The 12,945-nt window shown below is 40.7% G+C and overlaps 1 protein-coding gene across 2 annotated transcripts in view; it reads right to left on the bottom strand.

Moving 5' to 3' along the window:
- The window catches only part of mfsd13a (major facilitator superfamily domain containing 13A), a 38,399-nt gene that overhangs the window by 6,995 nt on the left and 18,459 nt on the right, over positions 1–12,945 (bottom strand). For both annotated transcript variants that reach the window (XR_007264295.1, XM_048609068.1), the window contains exons 3-7: positions 12,175–12,254; positions 9,277–9,726; positions 5,969–6,080; positions 4,419–4,515; positions 3,660–3,831 (exon numbers count right to left, since the gene is read on the bottom strand). Coding sequence is in view for 1 of the 2 variants with exons in the window: in XM_048609068.1 (XP_048465025.1) it covers positions 3,660–3,831; positions 4,419–4,515; positions 5,969–6,080; positions 9,277–9,726; positions 12,175–12,254 (911 nt within the window). In the remaining variant the exon portion in view is untranslated. The remainder of the gene's footprint in view (positions 1–3,659; positions 3,832–4,418; positions 4,516–5,968; positions 6,081–9,276; positions 9,727–12,174; positions 12,255–12,945) is intronic.

Here is a 12,945-nt window from a genome sequence, read left to right as displayed (position 1 = left end):
GATACCTCTCTCCCCTTCCTGGACCATCTCTGATACCTCTCTCCCCTTCCTGGACCTCTGTTTCCATCTCTGGCAACCACCTGGAAACCGATATCCATTTCAAGCCCACCAACTCCCACAGCTACCTAGAATACACCTCCTCCACCCACCTTCCTGTAAAAATGCCATCCCCTATTCCCAATTGCTTCGCCTCCACCTCATCTGCTCCCAGGATGAGGCATTCCACTCCCGTACATCTCAGATGCCCTCCTTTTTCAAGGACCGCAACGTCGCCCCCTCAGTGGTCGAGAACGCACTCGACCGTGTCTCCCGCATTTCCTGCAACTCATCCCTCACATCCCCTCCCCGCAATAACAACCAAAACAGACTCACCCTTGTTCTCACGTACCACCCCACCAACCTCCGAATCCAACGCATCATCCTCCGACACTTCCGCCATCTGCAATCTGACCCCACCACCAAAGACATTTTTCCCTCCCCACCCTTATCTGCTTTCTGGAGGGACCACTCTCTCCGTGACTCCCTTGTCCGCTCCACACTCCCTTCCAGCCCCACCACACCCGGCACTTTTCCCTGCAACCGCAGGAAGTGCTACACCTGCCCCCTCACCCCCATCCCAGGCCCCAAGACCTTCCACATCAAGCAGATGTTCACCTGCACATCTGCTAATGTAGTATACTGTATCCGCTGTTCCCGTTGTGGCCTCCTCTACATCGGGGAAACCAAGCGGAGGCTTGGGGACCGCTTTGCGGAATCCCTACGCTCGGTTCGCACTAAACAACTGCACCTCCGAGTCGCGAACCATTTCAACTCCCCCTCCCACTCCTTAGACGACATGTCCATCCTGAGCCTCCTGCAGTGCCACAACGATGCCACCTGAAGGTTGCAGGAACAGCACCTCGTATTCCACTTGGGAATCCTGCAGGCCAATGGTATCAATGAGGACTTCACAAACTTCAAAATCTCCCGTCCCCCAACTGCATCCCAAAACCAGGACAGCTTATCCCCGCCTCCCTAACCTGTCCCTCCTCCCAACTCCTACCTACTAGCCACATCCCGCCCCCTTGACCTGTCCGTCCTCCTTGGACTGACCTATCACCTCCCTAACTCCCCACCTACACTCACCTTTACTGGCTCCATCCCCGCCTCTTTGACCTGTCTGTCTCCTCTCCACCTATCTTCTCCTTTATCCATCTTCTATCCGCCTCCCCCTCTCCCTATTTATTTCAGAACCCCCTTCTTCAGAAATGGGGGAGAGGAAGGGTCTAGGCCCAAAATGTCAGCTTTCCTGCTCCTCTGATGCTGCTTGGCCTGCTGTGTTCATCCAACTCTACACCTTGTTATCTGGGATATATGTGCCTGTGTTTGGTGTAGGGCTGGGTGTAGAATCTGAAGCATATGAATTGATTTGCCATTCAGGGAATAATGGGGTTAAGCGAAATACATCCACTAATAACTAAAGGCTATACAAGAGTACAAATGGATCAATGTTTCAATTTATCATTAAACCCATTTGTTTAGTCATAAGCAATCACATTACAATTTTAAATAGAAGTAGGCATTTAAATGAATTCCTGGCAATGTCACATACAGGCACAGTAATAGAACAATGATAAACAAGTTGCTAAGCTCACTAATAGCAACCAACTAACTATTAACAAAATATCTACTAACAAAATTAACCATTTAAAAGATTTTTATCTTAATTCAGTTATCATAGAATCTAAGACAAGACCAAATGTTCATCAGAAATGCTTCCTAAATGCAAGCCACAACATAATTTACAATACGGGAAAGAATATATTTGATATTTTTGTTTGTATTCATGTTACTAAGGAAAGAACTTATCGTTAATTTAATACACTTCTAATTCAACAGCCAAGGAACTACAATTCAACAATCACTCAAGATCAAATCAGCTTTTAAATTCAATCTTAATATACTATCTAATTCCAATACTTAACTGCTTTCAAAGCTACCATGACAACCAGAAGCAACACTCAATATAGAAGGATTTGGTAACATTAAAGTAACATGGACTGTACAACTAGCAACTCAGGCTTCTATTCATTTGTGGCAGATCATTGTACCGAGTTGTGGACCACAACTTCAGTAATGTGATGGTGCAGTATATTTTGACTCAGTTCGATTCACTTTGCTCCATAAGACTGGGTGTTTCAGTTTGTCAGCTTTCAGTGCGTGAAAGAGCGCAATGCTATCAAAGCTGATTTTCTTTTATGGTTTCAAAGAGTATTTCATTGCAAATAAACCGTTTAGGAAAAAGGTAGTGTATACTCTATTTCAAAATTGTGGAAGTAGTTGAGATGTCTTCTTCAGCTCCATTCTGAAATTATGCCCAATTCCAAAATAGATTTATGTAACTTAAATATAGTCATTTAGAAGTTACATCTCCTATAACAGATCAGAGGGAAAATAGCTTCGTAGATTTGTAATTCATGACTCTTCAGTTGTGCCTGATCTTCATACGAGAGGCACATCTGAGCATCAGTGATCCAGAATCAGCAGATGGAAATCACTGCTGCACATAATTTAATGCTGATGGAACAGTGATATATTTCCAAGTCAGGATGGTGAGTGGCTTGGAGGGGAACTTGCAGAGGGTGGTGTTCCCACGTATCTTCAGTGATGCACTTCTAGATGAAAGTGGTTGTGGGTTTGGAAGGTGCTGTTGGAGGAGCTTGGTAAATTTTTCAGTAAATTGGTATCACCACTGAATGTCAAGGGACAATGGTTACAGTTTTTACTGCTGGAGATGATCCTTTCCTGACAATTGCATGGTGCATGTTACTTCCCACTTTTCTGCCCAAGTCTGAATTTTGTCTAGGTTATGCTGCTTTTTGACATGGACTGCTTTAGTAAGAGGACTCACGAATGGTGCTAAACATTGCGCAATCATTGGTGAACATTCTCACTTCTGACCTTCTGATGGAGGGAAGATCATTGATGAAGCAGCTGGAGATGGTTGGGCCGAGGACACTCCCCTGAGGTCCTCCTGCACAGATGTCTTGGAACCGAGATGACGGACCTCCAAATGAATCACATTTAATAACATGAACTACATTTCACAGCATGAACTGCTGTCATGTTCAAAATTGCAAAGTAATTCAACCCCTCATGTAAAATACCCATTATATAGGATTAAATTGATGAGGAGTCAGTACTTTAGGTTAAAAACTAACATACTCTGAGCCTCTAATCTAACTTTATAGAATACAAGGAGGAATTTTAGAGCAGTTCAAAACATCTTGATCAGATGAACCGCAGGTGAAACCTTCCAGGCTTTAGTTATGCTGCTGAATAAATAACCTTACTATTGTTAACATGAATTATGCATCGAGCTCCTGAGTAGTGAAATCCAAATTCATGCTTTTTCAGACTCCGAGGCCAGCAACACTGCATCTTAATGGAACCTCCCAAGGATAATGGAAAATGGAAGCCAAAATCAAGTGATCAATATCCCCAATTTCCTTTTCTTCAGCCTTTCAACAACCCAATTAAAGAAACTTGCTTAAAATTTCACATTATTACTTCTGATTGTTGCTCTGGTTACCAATCTGTAATAGTCATTGAGTATTGGGTTAACAATCTTATCAAACTGCTCCCAACTTGCAAGCTCTACAGGAAGAATGCTGCTATACCTGGCAATGAAGAAACAAAGTAGGTAGATTTGATCTGGTCCTGCCAGTAACATCATCAAACTCATTGTCAGTTTTATGAAGAATAACCATCGGATAACCAGATACACCCCAAATCTGTGGCACAGTGACAGGAAATAGAGGTTGTTTAGGTGTGGAGCAATGTATGATGCACCTGAAAAAAAAAAGAAATGCTTCAATTTTTGTTGCATTTTGTTATAGCCATGAAGCACTCCTCCATGCTTTCTCCTCCAACTAAAAAGAAATTCAAACTAGCATTGCTCTAATGACTGCTAGACAAGGAGCTAACTCTGCTCATTAACTATTGAAACCCTCATCCATGCCTTTCTTACCTCTATTTCAATATTCGCGTATTGGTGACTAATTTGACTTTGCAACCAGTCATCTTCACTGGATTCTGAACAGCAGTCATACCAGACTCATTACATTAACTCCATACCCTGTTTCTTTCTCCACAGATGCTGCCAGACCTGCTGAGTTCCTCCAACACTATGCATGTTTATTATTTTCGCTACATTATTACACCAAATAACATGTAAACGATTCATCTTGGGAACTAAATACCAAGCCAAGAAATAAACTAATTACAAATAAACTGTCGTGCGGCATCTCTAATTCTTATACAGCCTTATCGGAGTTCATTTCAGACTTGCACAACTTGGGAGGAGACAGAGGAAAAACAGAAATCACTGCTGAACCTATTGATTCTCTATCATCTGTGATCACAGGCACTGTGCTTACCTAGGAGAAAGGATCCTGTGGAGAGTGAAATCTTGTCTGAAAGGAGGTGCTCCATAAACAATGGAAAGAAATTACTGTTGAAGTGGCAGTGAAATACCTTTCAAAGAAAAAGAAGGCATTTAACAATGTGTTAAATCAGCTAATCTCAGAAAAACACATGACTTCAGTACAGATCATGCAATCAAATTTCAGCCATTTTCATATTTGTCCCCACTGAAATACTAAAATTAAAAAAAACTGCAGGTGTGGCGGATCTGAAAAGAAAACAGAAATTGCTGGTGAAACTCAGTAAAGCCTGGCAGCCTCTGTCAGGAGAAAACAGAGCCAATGGTTTCAGTCTGGTGACTAATATACTGTTGTAACAATGATTACGTTTATAATACTTCCTCTTTTCCAGCAAGTTTTCCAATGCCTCTGATAAGGTAAAAGGTAAAGTCATCATTGTCCTACTGGACCATAGCGCTACTTTCTCGCTAGAGAGAGACATAACTGGTGGTGGTTTAACCTGGGAATTTACACATCTCAGGTGAGGTGAGAGGTTGAGAAGAGGAGTCCTTCAAGGTAACCTCAGCTGGTGCAGGAATTGAACCCAGACATTTGTGTCCAGACAACCGAACTAACGGACCCCAACCGATGGCAGCAATTGACAAACAACCAATGAGGAACAGCACACAGTTCCTTCATCATGCTATGCACTTCAATTATTTTCTACCTTGTACTTTTCTTGGCCAGTCTCCCCTGGTCCACCCTCCAAGTTTGCAGTTCATAAAAGTTCAGCCGCACATATCCAATGCCCCACACCACATCCTGCACGTACTTGTCGATCTACAATTGGCCTCATCAATTTTTTAAAATTTAAACTTCACAGCTCCCCATCCTTGTTCCTTTAAGATAAAGATTTATCTTTATACGACTTCCAGTCCTCCCCTGTACATCAGTTCTGCTCTGTTGCATATCAGCTTCTTCCTTTGCCTGATTATCAGCTGTTCCTACAGCTTTCTACATCCAAAGGTTTGGAACTCCTTTGGGAGACTTTCATGGAGCCACTTTCCCTGAAAATCCTACATTGCCCAAATCCTGGATTTCTTTGTCACTAACCAAAGAAGGCAACATAGTAAGTATCAGTCAAAATGTTCTCTCATTGAAAGAACAAATTGCTGGAGAAACTCAGCAGGTCTAGCAACATCTGTGGGGAGAAGAGAAAGTTAACATTTCAAATTTGGTGATTTATCCGAATTCCTGATGAAGAGTCACTGATTTCTGTTTTGTTTCAGATCTCCAGCATCCGCAGTTTTTTGTTTTATTATGTTTTCCAGTAACTTGCTTTTAAAATTACAAACACCTTCCTTTTACGCAGTTTTGTTCTGTTTACAGCAGGATATTTGCCCATTTTTACTCAGTTTAAAAAATGGCCTTCACAAATTATTGTCGCTGTACAACACAAAGTATCCTTTCTGTAATCTTCGGATGTTTAAAAATCATTAGCCAATTTTCTCTGCCAAGCCCCAAATCTTTAAACGAATCCCTTGGAAATAAAGTTCTGGCCTTACCTGCACCAAGTTCATGGTCACAAACCAAGCAAAGTTCCGATGTCTAGAAAGTTGTTTCAGGTATTCTGCCAGTGTCAGTTCCTGAGTATGAGGCGTTTGACTAATGTATAATCTGTGCAGAATCCAGAATACAGGACAGTATTAGAAAAGTCACTGATAATTAATTTGATGCCAATACTGAATGTGGATGTTTAAAACTCTCATGGCCTTTATCCTCCCATCTTTATTGCAAGTCATAAACACTACAATAGGCAAGAGTTTGAACAAGTCGTTGCTTTAAATAAAAACTGTGGGAGAGGCGAGTTGACAGCAATTAAAGTACTATTTTTAATGGATTATTGCACTTTAACAATGATAAAGATTTGATTAGCCCCAAACTTTATCATGTTTTAGAAAAGGAAAGATACCATTTCATTGGATGCAGTTCAGAGAAAGAACACTAGCAAGGTTACCAAGCAGTACAGCAGCAGGTAGATGTTGGAAGACAGTGTGGTTACCCATCCAATGATGGGATGAGCGCACTCAGTCATTTAGAGATTCCCACTTGTGAATTTTACTCAAGTCACTTCATTTCTGTGGCAGAGATGAAAATATAATTGCAGAGACTTGAAAGGCAAAAGATATAGATTTGGAAAATGACGGTGTCTGCAATGGCTGAAAAAGAAATTAAAAATCCATCTGCATGGCTACCTTCATAACCATTTGTTGGCAAGGTCCCTGGCAAACATCAGCTCAGCAAGCCTTTTACATGTGTAAAGAATCAAAATGACAACTTTCATAAGAGTAATTGCAACAAATTTAAAATAGACAAGTTAGAAAAAAAGCTAGGTCCAGGTATAGGGAATCCTGCACAAAACGTACTCACTCTCAAAAAAAAAAGTCTACGGCCCTATGTCAGGGAAGGTATGACACAATAATTTGTAGCAAAAATGAACTGCAGCTGAATCTAATCCCTGTTGTACTGTGGGTGCCTGCTCCATTCAGGAATATATCCTTCGCACATTTTCACATTATGCTCCATTACCAGTTCACAGTTTTAAGTTCCCCAGTTGGCACGGTACAAGTGGAACCCATCTCACTCAGGTTATTAGTGCAAAGTAAGTGAATTACTAGCCTTGTAAAGGTATGTTACCCAGCAGATCTGGGGAGTATATGAGCTCAGCAAAGTACTGGTGGGGTTAGGAATCCTTCAGAGACAGGCAACACATCACATATAGGCTATTTATTAGAGATTTCAAATATTAAATATTTATACCATAAGGTGCTTTTAATGTCTGAAATCTTAACTAGATTAAATCAAATACAAAATATTAACAAAATAGTAAGAGTCAGAGTGTCCAGGAAGGTGGCCATTTGATCACTGTGTCTCCATCAGATAAGTAGCCATCCAGCTGTATCCCACTAGAGTAGTCTCTCAGATATACACTTTGAAGTGCCATAACCCAAGCACCTTTTAAATGTTGAGGGTTTCTGCATCTACCACCTTTTCAACAAATTGAATTCCAGATCCCCACCACCGTCTGGGCAACAAAACTTCTCACCAAGCCCTCTCCAAAGCTCCTACCCGAATATATGTTCCTTGGTTATTAGCCCCTGGACCAAGAGGAATATAGCCTTGTATCCACTCTCCCTAACCCCTACAATTTTATACATAAACAGCCTCCACTGTTTCAAGGAAAACAATGCTAGCCAATCCAACTGTCCCTCATAACTAGAGCTCTGCATTCCAGGCAACATCTTCATAGATCTTTGCTGAATGCTCTTCAGTGTGGTGACCAGAATTGCATAGAGAACTCCAGCTGTGGCCGTCAGTGCTTTACATTGAAACAATTTAGATTTCAAAGTCTTCTCAATTTTCAAATCATTCCTGCCACCATTCGTCACAGCAAACTAACTTGCATCTCAAAAGGCTGTTAAAAAAAAACGCAATCCAAATAAGCGAGAGTTGTCAGGAATTCCTGGGAGCATATGATTGAAAGTCAGATGTGCCACCCCCGTGAATTGATCACTGGAAGCTCTGGTGCAGGAGAGTATTCCCAAATCCTATATCCTACACCACAACTAATAAAGACAAGTATCCCCTATGTCCTCTTCATGAGCCTCATGTATGATGCCACCTTCAGGAATGTGCAGGCACGTATTAAAAGGCCCTCTTTTCCTGCACATTTATCATATCTACCATTTATTATGCATACCCTTGACTTGTTAGCTCTTATGAATGGGAAGGTACTCCAGATGAAAGCGAGAGGTGATGGCCTAGTGGCATTATTGCTAGACTATTAATCAAGAGAGTCAGATAATGTTCTGTGGACCCATGTTCAATTCCTTCCAGGGCAGATGGTGAAGTTTGTATTCAAAAAAAAACAAAAAAAACTGGAATTAAGAGTCTAAGGATGCCCATGAAATCATTGTTGATTGTTGTTAGGGGGAGAAAAACCCCATTTAATTCACTAATGTCCTTTAGGGAAGGAAACTGCCGTCCTTACCTGGTCTGGCCTACATACGACTCCAGACCCACGGCAATGTGGTTGACTCTAAACTGCCCTCTAGGCAATTAGGGATGGGCAATAAACGCTGGCCTAGCCGGTGACGCCCATATCCCACGACAGAAGGAAAAAGCTGCTTTTCCCCTTCTAAAATGGGTGCCTGATGTAGTAGACAATGAGTATACCCCTTTGTCATTCAAGGTTAAACATACTTACAACCACGTTTCCAGTGAATACCATCATCCATATAGGGTGGCACGGTGACTCAGTGGTTAGCGTTACTGCCTTACAACGCCAGGGACCCAGGTTCAATTCCACTCTTGGGCTACTGTTTGTGTGGAGTTTGCACGTTCTCCCCGTGTCTGTGTGGGTTTTCTCCAGGCACTCCAGGTTCCTCCCACAGTCCAAAGGTGTGCAGGTTAGGTGGACTAGCCATGCTAAATTGCCCGTTATGTGCAGGCTAGGTGGATTAGCCATGGGAAATGTAGGGTTATAGGGATAGGGTAGGGTGGGGTGGCGGTGGTTCTGGAAAGAGGCTCTGAAAGTCTTTTCATGACCAGTGGCCACCAGATACCATTGCACAAACTAACTCAGCTTCTTGCACCCACACATCAACATAGGCGAATGCAGACCCAGGGTCTTACAGTGGATCAACACAAGAACACAGTAACGAAGAGAGAAAAAGAACTTGGTATTGAAAGCCATTCCAGGCAAAGTACAGGCTATTCAGCAACATAAAGCAGCAAATAACTGAACTTGTTAACATGGTGAGAAAGGTGTGTGTTGGAAAACAAGGGAAGAAATAAATAAATAAATACTCACTCCTCTAGTATGGAAGCCTCCTCGTATTTGACTTTGAGCTCCAACTGAAATCGCTGTCTGAGAATCCAGGTGCAGAAACTAAAACCTAGAGTCGAAAAGGCAGCCAATGCTACGCAGAAGAGTCTAAATGAGAGAAAGTTTTCCTTGTTCCACACTGCATAGGACATAAATACAGACAAGGAGCCAAGTGCGCTAAAAAGGGAACAGTAAAAATTCAGTCTAGTCCTGTCCTTTTCCGATACTGCCAGGTCTGCCAGTAAGGCATTATGATTAAGGTCCACCAGGGTGAGGAATCCATCATACAGACAAAGGCAGATGAGAAATTGTACTCCTGGGCGGGCCCAAACCACCCAGAAAGAGAGGAATGATAAAGCAAACAGAGGACCATTTCGCATTAACGCCTTCAGTCGTTTCAATACCACTTCTGGAGTCGGGATCGCAGCACCTGATCTGCAAGAAAGCATTGAAGTACATTAAATACAAGTGGATGCTGTGCAAAACTACACACAGTCTATTAATAAAACTGTCTGGTTCTCCCTGTGGTTATTGCATGACTAGCAATTAATAACATCAAGGTCATTTTTATGGGGCACTGTAGACCGGGTTTGTCTCGGATTTAGGACTGGTTTTCAACAGTTATACTCGCACTCAAAACTAGAGATGCTTAAATATTATAAAAACTTCAAATTTATATTATCACACAAACATAAACATTCTACAAATGTACAAAAAACATATTTAGCCTAGAATGTCAATATTTAATTTTACCATGGAGTTAATCAGGACCAGTCTTGCGATTATTTTGACATAATGGATAACTTAACTGCCCAGAGAATTGAAGCTGATCTTAAGAAAAAAGAGTTTCCAGAATTATTGAACAAAATGTATTCATTCAACTTTTAAATCATGCAAGTGATGGAAAGGAACAAACATCCCATCTAAGCATGGTTAACCTTCAAAATAAAAACCCAAACACTTGAAACTGCTTACTCAAACCATTTAAACTCACTTTATCCAGAAACTTTCAAAAAAAAAGAAAAATTTTGATTAATTCAGTTAACTCTTCTTTCTTCTACACAATTGAGAATTAAGTTTTTAGAATGACACACGTTTGAGGTTCTGTCTTTATAACTCAGAACTGGGTTGTTCTTGTTGTGACCTCTCCACTCCCCTTTTAGGTCACACCAGGTTAGAAACCATTCTCGGTTCGAAACAGAAGATTGTTGATCTTTGCCAGGACTCTTAATTTTACGCAGTAACACTTCTGTACAATAACCTCAGACTGCCCATTTTAGGTAGCAAAGCCTGACTTTTCTGAACTCTGATAGCATGGCAAAAATCAGATAGAGTGAAGGATGTGCAAGTGGAGAAACTGCATGTAAACCTGTATGCTTTTCTCTCAGTGGTACCAAAACACCATTAAATTGGAACAGGAACAGGCCATTCAGCCCAGTGAGCCTGTTCCACCATTCAATAGGATCATGGCTGATCTGACATTCCTCATGTCCACTTTCCTGCTCTTTTCCCCAATTCGGTGACTGATCATGAATCTCAGTCTTAAATATATACAAGGACTCTGCCCACGGCTCTCTCTGGCATGGAGTTCGAAAGACACTCAACCCTCAGAAGAAATTCCTCCTCGCTGCAGTTTAAATTGATGCCCCTTTATTCTGAGGCTACACCCTCTGGTCCTAGACTCTCAGCCTTGTCAAGCCCCTTAAGAATCCTGTATGTTTCAATGAAATCACCTCATTTTTTAAAAAAAAACTTCAGTGAGTAGAGTCCCAAACTGTTTAATGTTTGCTCGTAAGACAACCCATCCATATAGGGGATCATCCCACTGAATTCCCTGAACTATCTCTGATGAAATGGGATAGTGGACACAAGTACAAATATTTGGTTTGAATCACATTTGGCACTTTGTCTGATGCAATAACGAGAGTGATGGTAAATATTAGTATTCTATCAAAGTCAAATAAAACATCTTTAAAAAGTTACAAGTATTTGCTCCACATAAAACAAGGAAAGGCTTTCAGCTGCTGTTTTTCTTACCCTCACTAATTTTTCACCGTTTCCAATCTATTTTGCTGTGAACTTATTTTCTATATTTTGCACATTTTTATTCTTGTCTATCACTAATTCTTCATTTCAGCTCAATAACCCTCTTGAAACACAGTCACAAGTTTATGGCATGAAGTGCTTAGACTTTCCTGGAATATACAGGCTGCTCACCATTAAAACCAGCTGAGCCATTTTACAGAGGCTGAAAATTCACTAGAAATTCAAATAGATACTATAACAAAGTCACAATGCCCTAATGAACCTGCAATGCTGAACTACTACTACAGGCCATCAATCAACATTACAAACTAAATTACAAATAAAGCAGGATATAATATGCAAAATGACCTCCATCTTAATGGTAAGAAATCATTAAATGCACTCGGGCTGGAAGAACAGGGCCAAAATAACTCAGCAATAAAAAATGTGGTAGCCATTGGACATTTCTGCGGATGACTGTGCTGAAACGAAGAAAGGATGAAATTCACGACATTTATTATAAAAATCCATGTGCTCCTGACATGTGGGAAAGCAAAAGCAGCTTTACTTCAGAAAATTTTACTTTCAAGCTTGATACCATATCAATAACTTTCATAGATTTTACTTAAGGCAACAGCTTGTATTTTTTATTTACAAGTTTGCTATGCCTTGCACAGATAATAAATGTTTAATAGTGGGTTACCAATGCTACAATAGACGAAGTAACTGAACTCAAAGCAACATTTTCATGTGAGGCACTGTGCAAAACAGTTCAGTGATTTTGATTTGGTGAATCCAGTTTTAAATTTAAACAATTTTTCACAGGTTCTCGTTAAAGAGAATGACCATATTACTTACTGCTGTGTGCTCAGAAATGAGCGGTCACTAAGCCACCCAAATAGTGGATCATTAAGACTGTTCCATAGTAGAAAAATGGTCTGAAAGAAAAGAAAATGAACATTAAACTGAAGAAAACAAGGAAGCAGAAACTCACTGGATACAAGGGTGAAAGAGTCAACCTAGATAAGGTAAAACGATGAGTACTTCAGAACCTGACAGCATCCTGACGAGTGATAACTAACCTGGAAAATACCCTCAAATCATTGTTTTACACCAACAGTTAAAATGACTGTCATATATTAACATACCCTTGTCATCCACAAAATTTTGTTTCATTATCTCATAGATGTCACTTAAAGGATACAGCTAACAGAAAGCATGATATCTCAAGTGACTCATTTGCACAATAGAGTGCGTTAAGGAGTGCATTACAGATGTACTTCTGATATACATCAATAGCCTATTGTTGAGTATAGAATCCGCACTTTCTGGCATACAGAGTGAACAATGGGAACCATAGCAGATTTCATGAGGACACAGTGATTGATGAAAATACGTGGTAGCTGATATTTAACAGAACATTAGAAAACATACAAAATAGGAGCAGGAATAGGCCATTCAGCTGCTGAGCCTGCTCCAGAATTCAACAGAATTATGGCTGATCGTCTATGTTTATCCATCTATGTTTATCTCCTTGAAGACAGTCAATGTTTTGGCCTCAAGCAACATTTGTGGAGATTGTAAAGTGTGTTTTTTTTCCTTTATTCATTAACGACACGAGGGCGTCGC

This window comes from Rhincodon typus, chromosome 20 (assembly GCF_021869965.1).
Source record: "Rhincodon typus isolate 14 chromosome 20, sRhiTyp1.1, whole genome shotgun sequence".
Lineage (NCBI taxonomy): Eukaryota > Metazoa > Chordata > Chondrichthyes > Orectolobiformes > Rhincodontidae > Rhincodon > Rhincodon typus.
The sequence above is the reverse complement of the archived record's forward strand: the minus strand, read 5'-3'. Positions and strand labels throughout refer to the sequence as shown.